At 38.3% G+C, this 8,730-nt stretch overlaps 2 protein-coding genes across 2 annotated transcripts in view; one reads left to right on the top strand and one right to left on the bottom strand.

Annotated features, from left to right (window-relative positions):
* Positions 1 to 715: 715 nt before the first annotated feature.
* Positions 716 to 2,255, bottom strand: F2R (coagulation factor II thrombin receptor). The gene is made up of 2 exons (XM_026865771.1): positions 2,243 to 2,255; positions 716 to 2,199 (listed from the first exon to the last, which is right to left on the bottom strand). Exons 1-2 carry the CDS (start codon positions 2,253 to 2,255, stop codon positions 998 to 1,000), a joined length of 1,215 nt encoding a protein of 404 aa, XP_026721572.1. The 3' UTR covers positions 716 to 997.
* A 4,711-nt stretch (positions 2,256 to 6,966) lies between these two features.
* F2RL2 (coagulation factor II thrombin receptor like 2) overlaps positions 6,967 to 8,730 on the top strand; it is a 43,031-nt gene continuing 41,267 nt past the window's right edge. Inside the window, exon 1 of the mRNA XM_026865389.1 lies at positions 6,967 to 7,072. The gene's annotated coding sequence lies outside the window, so the exon portion shown is untranslated. The remainder of the gene's footprint in view (positions 7,073 to 8,730) is intronic.

Here is an 8,730-nt window from a genome sequence, read left to right as displayed (position 1 = left end):
TGTTAAACAGGAGATTACTATGGCAAATCCTACATTAGTCATGTTCCTACCTAATTTGATTTTCATTTTCATGCACAGTCCTGTTACCTGAAGGCTTGTTTCTAAAACTGAATTCCTCTTATTTGGCTTTAGCATCCCTTGTAATAAAAGAATGCTACATAGAATAAAGTTAGCTATTGGGCTCTACATCAGAGCAATTTTAGTAGACATGGACCCAGTGTAAAATAGAAAAAACATCTAGACTTGACAGGGATAAAGGGTAAATTTCTAAACACATGCATGATGATTAATCATGTGCATGAAAGCATGTGTTTACAAACTGCTTAACAAGATGCTTAATACGGTGGGTTGTTTGGGTTTTTTTTCAGTATATTTTCTGGAGAGCCATTCAACATTGATTATTGTGAAATAAAATGTAATTTTTTTTGTAAAAGTAATTGTGAAAAATACCACATTCCTAACCATGATGCCTAGTGGTAGGAACACCAAAAGAAGAACTAATTTTGGCTGCTGAGAGTTATTTCCCACACCACATTGCACCAATCAGTAGCTGATTTTCAGTTGCTCAAAAAAATTTTAAAAAGCCCTGAAAGATATTTTTACTTCAGGAAGTACTGGATAGATGGAGTGGTTCCATAAGTAAGAATGTAATCAACCTGATACAGTTCAAAATCCTAAAACAGGATTTCATAAAACCCCTGCCATAAACTGAACAAACAATACAAAGGACTTGTCTGGAAAAAAAGGCGTTTATTCGAAAAACACTCAACAACTATTGTGAAGAAATTACTTTTCCCCTCTACATTATTCTATTTACATATACTATATGTATATATACATATACAGAGTTATACTGTGAATTGTGCATTACTGTTATGAATCCATAGAACTATGTGTTGTAAAACTACCTGGTTTAAGGTTTTGCATTTCTTGGATATAATAGAGTGGGGTTTTTTTTGTCTGAAATTGTCTAAAAATTAAGCATATGTAAGACACATTATCTCAATGCATTGCTAGTTAATTTCCTGTAGACACTGTTATTCACATTAGTAGAGCATGTAGACCTTCTACTAGTGGTAGACATTGACTGACCACTGCTGTTACTACTGTTAGGATCAAAAGTCTTTTTACAATTGAAGAGATTGAAAAGTTGTTTCTGATACTGAGAAGAAGCATAGTAGTAAATAAGGGGGTCAATACAACAGCTAATGCTGCTGATACAAACACATAGTAGATAGGCAAAGTAGAGATACTCCAAGCTGTTGTCATAAGAAAAATGGATATAATGAATTAATAGAAGGACATTTGTTGGCCCAAAGCAAATAACAAAAACAGAAAAAACAGCCACACACAAGAGCAAGGCACGGGTCTTCTTATTTTGTTTTGCAACAATGTTAGAAGAACTAAGACATCGAATGATACACACATAACAGACAGTAGAAATGATAAATGGCACTATAAAAAACACAGATGAGAAGATGGAGAAGAAGTGGAGATAATACCCTTGAAGTTCAGATTCTCTAAGCACATCGTGGCAAGTAGTTATATTTAACTTGGGTATTTCCATTGTTTGCTCTCTGATGAGAAAAGGTATAACCCCAGTTATTGCTACAAGCCATATGATGAAACAAATCAGCGAGGCACGTGTTAATGTACGCCACCCAAGAGACTTCATGGGATACACCACTGCTAAAAAGCGATCAAAGCTTATGCTCGTCATAAGCATTATTGAACAGTACATATTACAGTAGAAGGCAGCAGTGATGAAACGGCACATCTGAGGTCCAAAACACCAGTCATTTCCAGAAAAGTGATATGCAATCTTAAAAGGAAGCACACTTACAAACAGGACATCTGCAAGGGCCAAATTCAGCATGTATACTACAGCTGGTTTTTCAATTTTCATTTTTTTCAGAAACACGAGTATTGCTGTAATGTTCAGAGGGAGACTCAGCACAAGCACTAAGGTGTAAACTGAAGGAACAAAACGTGTCAGCCATGGACTAGTGAGGAATTGTGCTGTTTGCACTGACACTGTACGTTGTTCATGTAGGAATGATCCAGTCTGATTGGTGGCTCCTGATGCAACTTCCAAGTCATTTTCAGTATCATCTTCAGTAGGTATAGGGTCATCCTGGTGACTTACAAAAGAGATTACAAAACTTCTGAGATGTGGTGTGCTGCTGTTATATGGGGAGGCTGAAAAATAAGAATTAAGATTATTAAGCAAATATTTACATACTTTGAGGAAACATGCTTCAAAAAGGAAAGCTAAGATCACAACACAAAATAATAAGGTTAATTTCTGATTCAAAGTGTAGACTGATCACAGATGTTAGTCCAGCCTTTTTTTTTGTTGGGTAAGATGTCCTTCTCTGTCTCCTGTCTCTGGTAGGGACTCCACCTGTGCTTAAGGATGCAATCTCATCTATGTTTTCTTTGGGCTACTTTAACACAAATAAGGCAGTAAATTTGCCACCCTTGATCTGTCTCTGCCAAACACTTCATACAGTTTGTAAGAAATGAGGTGCTGAGATGAATATTAGTATTCAGACACAAAATTCCCTTTAGAACCACTCATAACCAAAATAATAAAAAGTTAAAGTGCAATTAAAACATCCAGTTACTGAAATATTTCTGTGTGCTCTGGAGACATCTTACTCAACCCAATGACTCCTATCAAGACAGGTGGCAGAAATCTGCACACAGTTTTCAGAGCAGAAGTGGATCAGCCTTTTGCTTGTGTTAGACAGGTAGCCACGGAAACGCTTTGCTTCGCCAATTCTACTTATCCTACCCCACAGCACACATCGTTGTGGACAGCATGAGTGCCCTCGGGGCACTTCTGAAACCTGCCACTAGTGTTCTCTCTACAGCAGGGTCTTCTACAGCATGGTTCAGTGACTTGACTGAGAAGTGTCAGGACAGGGTATCTCTGGTTTTTGAATGTAGTTGTAATGAGTTAGGAATTTAGCATTACAAAGTGTTGAAAGTGTGGTATGGGGTTTATTTATGTTTAAAAAAAACAAAACCCCAAACAATCAAAAGAGCTACTTTAGACATTTCAGAAGAGTAGTTTGTATGAAAACTTATTGTGGAAGACTGTAATTTTCAGTTTTGGCTTAATCTAGTTAGATGTAGGATAATTTAAATACATTATGAGAAGACAGAAGTGAGAGAGTTACTACAGCTCAAGTAATTATTCATCTACTTAGCTGTGCAACTGATCTTTGTTGAATCCTAGACAACTAAATTAAAAATGAAGGTGTGTTAAATCAGTGAGCTGAAAGTACATAGGCATGATTCACATGTCTAAAATGCTACTCATTAGAAGCAATTATTTGTTCTACAGTAATTCAAACCATTTTTTTAAATGCAGATTAAAAAAAAAAAAAAAAGTCTGAAGGAGGCAGATGTCAAAGAGAGGAGTGGCTACAGCTTTCAACAGGCAAGCTACCTCCCTTTGTGTGCAGGCAGTTTGGGAAGGGCGCTGCCCAGCTTTAATTTTGGTGAAATTCAGACTTGAATGTGGGGGGAGACGAGAGGAGTAGTAGGGAAATTTGGGGATTTTTTTAAAGCTGCTGTGCTGTATGTATCGTGCTGTATGTATCATTCTGTGTCACAGCAGCATTCTGTGGACAGTAGGGACAAAAGAGGGAAAGTGTTTCAGATAATGGTTTTCATATGCAAAGTGACTAAATTGCAAGCTCTGTAGGCCAGAAAAAAAGACGCTGTATGAGAATTTCAGCCCGAGAGCTTGTTTCGTAGGCTGCAATGGGAACAATTTAGTACTTTTACTGAAACAGCAATGCAGAGAAGTCTGTGAGATTCAGTGTTTGCACAGAAGGGCACTAAACCAATTTATACAAGGGTCTATTATGCTGTCTAAAAGAGAACACTAACAAAAGGAAAAACTATAGATCCTTAATCTTTAACTGTAAAAGTTTATTCCAAGCAGTTGGATGGCTCAAGGAGTCAGCTCCTAGTTCAGCATTTCAGGTGCAGCACAAGTTATATTTAACACCTCCAATTTCAGCCTATGGCTGACATCAAATAGTTAGGTGATTTCCAGTAGTTAATGATCATTGCAGTAGAAATCTGTCACAATTGACACCATCAGTATTCATCACTTTTGGGAGGATTGTGATTATACTTGAATGAAAAAAACCTAATTCATTATGCCCAGAGGCTTGTCTCTATGGTAAAGACAACAGTGAGAGTGAAAAATCTTGGAATGGTAAGTCTAGTATCTCCAGTAAGTACAAGTTTTTTGAATTCAAGACTTTGGGTGCTGTGAATATATATTTCTTCCACTGACATTTCTAAAACAGAAAAATTCTGAAACAGAAGACAATGATGAGCCTAGTGCCCCAAAGTCTACATGTCCTTGGTTTCTCCACTACTGAAGAGCAGTTTGGAGAACCAAGTGAAGAGATGACGTGGTTTCATGTGAGGAAGGCATGTTTTTTGGGAACACCGATATAAATGGAGTTGATGGGAGGGAGGGTAAACCTTGTCTAGAGTGTAGAACTGTATTGTCAAGATGACCTTTGCATGACATGGTAACTGAAGTGTTTCCAGCAAGCAACCTCCCTCATCCTGGTATCCCTGAACTTTGCAGGGCTTCGCCTGCACTGCCTCACCTGAGCTAGCAGTGCTGCAGCCTTTTGAGGACTAGTGAGCAAACCAATCAGAACCACTGACCATTACTGGCTGAGGTTAAGTCACTTAATGTGGAAGCCCTTGGTGGTAACCTGAACCATTTCTCATCAGTGACTCCTAAATTAGAACAGTATGAAAATAAGCTAAAGGAAAATAATTCTGTTTGGGCCAGTTAACTTTTATCAACTACTGACCTTTGTCTTAGCTATTGATTATAGTTACTTTAATGTTGCTAATAATTTTAATTATTTCCTGAATTCTCGGAGCTAACTTATTTACAAATTTCTTAGATTAAAGCATTTAGTGTCTGCATTATTCCATTATCAAATGTTTTTAAAAATATAATCCTATCACAATAATCCAGGACAAAAAATTTTCATCATTAATTTTAGTTTAGTTAAAATTCTCTGGAATAATGCTATAACTTGGTGAAAACTAGGTGTTCTTTGTATAAGCAAAGACTTTCTAAGTTCAGAGTTGACCTCAACCTTAATGCTGTTAACAACACCTCCATGCTGTGTCCTGTGCTCAGTTCATCTCTCCACCTTGAACTTAGATGACATGAGGTACTACTCGAAAGCCAGCTCTATGGAAAAATGCAATAAGATATCAAACTTGCTGTTTCTTTGCCACTTGATAATATAGAGTAGGAATTCAAACTTTCCTGATGAAATTAAATTTAATTTTAATTTAAAAGATTGATAGCCACATATCAGTTCTTTTCTTTTGCAAAGCTGCTTGTATGTTTACATGACATATCATCTGTGTATTATTAGAAAAAACAATAATGCTCTTCATGCTCTATGAAACAGAAAGTAAGTTACTGTCTTGACATTTTGTATTGCTTTTGTGCCAGTGTTTATTTGAAAAAGCTGATGATCAGGGATTTACACACAGAAGGGAAGAGGATGAAGTGATCAAAGATTCAAAAGATCTTAATGAACCTTGACAATAAACATAGAGGTCAGTAATGGGAAACAGTCATACCTATAAGACAGGATAGTACAAGGCAGCCAATACAGTAGCTCTGCAGAAAAGGTTTTAAAGCTACTCTTACATAGCTACAGCTATACCAGAGTCTGTAGCACTTGTAAAATATGAATAGGTATGAAAGAACAGGACTAAGAAACTAAGAACAAAGGAAGATTGGGATAAAGCATTGAGGTTTCATCCTCGTGGTGTGCAGTCAGGACACTGAAAAATATACATACAGTCTTTTCTTTGCATCCAGTGAGGACTTTGAAAGGCAAAAATTATGTAGAATCAGTACGATACTCAAATTGCCTGAAGTTTTCTTTTACTGCCTATGGTCTTTGCACTGATTCTCTAACAAGGATGTAGAGAAATTATGTAGAAAGCTCAGTAAATTTGGGATTGTTTGGTTTTAACAACTTATACTGTGCCGTTTTCCATCAAGTACTACACATTGTTGGTCCCACAATCAGCATATGTGCATTCTGCTTATGACTGCTTTTTTTTTTTTTTTTTTTTTTTTTTTTTTTTTTTCTCCACAAGAGCTATTTTATGACTTCCTTTTATGTCTACTTTCATATGTGAGGGGCTACTGCACATACTGTTCTGTGAAAGAACTAGAGAGCAAAATATATAATGGCTTCAATCAATCTTAAAAAGCACTCTTGAGCTCCAGAAGAAAATTTCAAAGTATTCTGTAGACCCATCCCTCTGGACAGAATGTTACAAACCAGCAATGTTCATGTGCCAAGGGATATCTTTGTGAGGTGGAAAACTAAAGAATAGATTCCTACACAAGTCAATTATGTATATTCAATGTATACTGCTGGACAACAATTAATACCAATTTCTGGGCATTACTGATGATAGCTGCACCCATACCACTGGTGGATGACAAAAAGTCAGTTTCTCTTATCTCCCCTTTGTATAATCCACAGCGATAAGCATCTAGAATCTAAATTACTCAGTGACCCTGATATTAGATACTCACAGGCAGAATATGAAGTTCATGCCAGACACATTTATAAATCAGGTAAGACAGTCTTGTAGGATAGATGACAATTCTTTACTTCTGTAAAAATCAACATGGTATTGTCTTTAAAAAATCTTCTTTAGCCCACATCTCTGTTTATACAGAGCTTGTTATTGAATTACACAAGTGATGTAGTAATAATTTGAACACATTTTTCTAAAATTTTGGTTTTTTGCAATCTGATGTCTGCACCTTTTTGCTTTCCTTTTTCAATCTCTTTCACCACAGGTGCTGGCTTCAAGCAATGGTAACATCTCTCTATCCTGCTATCAGTGTCTCAAGGCAGGAAGGTCCTCAGACTTCAGCCAACCACCTCATCAGCACATGGTCGACTAATCTGCAAGCACCTAATGCTAACCCACTGCCAAGCTATTGTTTTTTCACCTGCCCGCGGGACCAGCACAGGTCAGTAATGTGATAACTGTGGATATTGAAGGACTAAGGGAAAAGCAGGGGAGAATGACTGAGGGAAAAGCAGGGGAGAAGGTGCAAGGGCAGAGCAGAGCTGGTGATACAGCAGTTCACAGGTGATGAGAATTAAGTACATTGAGGTAGAAACAGGGAATGTTATCCAAGGACAATGGGGAAATGATATTGTTACAGTGGGAGCAAGTACAGGAAAAGTGGAAGACATGTTCAGATGGCCGGGCTTTTTTAGTTCTACTGCACATGAAGTAATTTGTTTTGAATTTTTCTTTTCCTAGTGATGTAATACAGTAACTATTTCAATCATTATTTCCTAAGGAAGCAGCAAATAAATAGTGTAATTCAGGATTTAAGACTATAATTGCAAAAGGAAAGAAAACAAGATTGAAAATTTCCATAAACTGGAAGAACAGCATGCAACAGTACAATCTTTTTTCTGGAACTGACATGTATAATTTGTCTTTTACATCCCCATCCCATCCCATCCCATCCCATCCCATCCCATCCCATCCCATCCCCTTTTCTTTTATAAGGACGTTTTCCTTAGACTTCCCATACAAACATGACTGTGATCTCTTCTTTCCCACTTGTCCTTGTGACAAAAAGTTTTTTAACCAGAGTTATTTGCCCTCTCTGATACTTCCCTCCCAGTTTAATTACAAACACTAGTTCTGTCCCCTTTCAGCTTTCATTTTAGCAGTTAAAGTATGCTACCCTCTGAAATCCCCCCTTAGTTGTTCCTTTAAACAGCCTTTCCTGTATGTAGGGCTTGAACTGAGTCTTCCTAGCAGGCATGTCATGGGGCTAAGCTATTTGTCCAGCAGCACTGTGATCACTATGTGACTGACAGAAATGTTAAACTTAATTTCACAGGATGTTGCTAATCTCTGAACACATAATCTTGCGTTCGTACTGTTGTACCTCTACCAGAAACTGGGAGGTTACATGCATGGATGTACCATGCATCTACTCTCAACATCTGCATTGTCAGACAAGCTGTGAGCTAGATGGATCCATGGTTTCTTAGTGGTTACAGCACCGATGTTGCTATCAGTGCTGTTTCTAATTGAATAACCATGAAGGTCATCTACCGTGGGGTAGATATTCTGAACTATTCTGTATTGGCAGATTTTCCAAACTTTGCCCTACCTACAAATTCAGCTGGCACTCTACCTTCTGAAAGTATTAATGAAAGGCGACGCAAGTTTTTTAAGGAAGTCCACCAGCACGTCTTGCCAACTTGGGTCACTTCTTTCCATTGTAACTTGCTATTGCCCGGCCACCTCCTTAGCCACGGGACAGCTGTACACCGCTCTTCACCATCACTAACCGTACCTGTGGCACTGTGTCTGTCCGTGATCTATGTTTTTCAGATCTGTAGCATTTCCTTTATTCAAAAAAGTCGTTCTCACAAAGTATCTGACGCCGCTTTACCCAGGCTAACTTGGTGTTTCAGCCTGTTCTCCTGCCGCTGCTATGAGAACAAGCGCAGAGCAGCGTCTCCCGACGCAGCAGGAAACGCGATCCTAAGCCCCCATTAAAACTTCAAAGCGGGAGGCCGTCGGCCTGGCTGCACGCCGGCCCACGGCGCCGAGGGCTGATGCGCAGTTTGCTTTCCTCTCCCGAGGCGCACGGCT

This window comes from Athene cunicularia, assembly GCF_003259725.1.
Source record: "Athene cunicularia isolate RWA chromosome Z unlocalized genomic scaffold, athCun1 chrZ_part1, whole genome shotgun sequence".
NCBI classification, from domain to species: Eukaryota; Metazoa; Chordata; class Aves; order Strigiformes; family Strigidae; genus Athene; species Athene cunicularia.
This window is presented reverse-complemented; position numbering and strand designations above follow the sequence as displayed.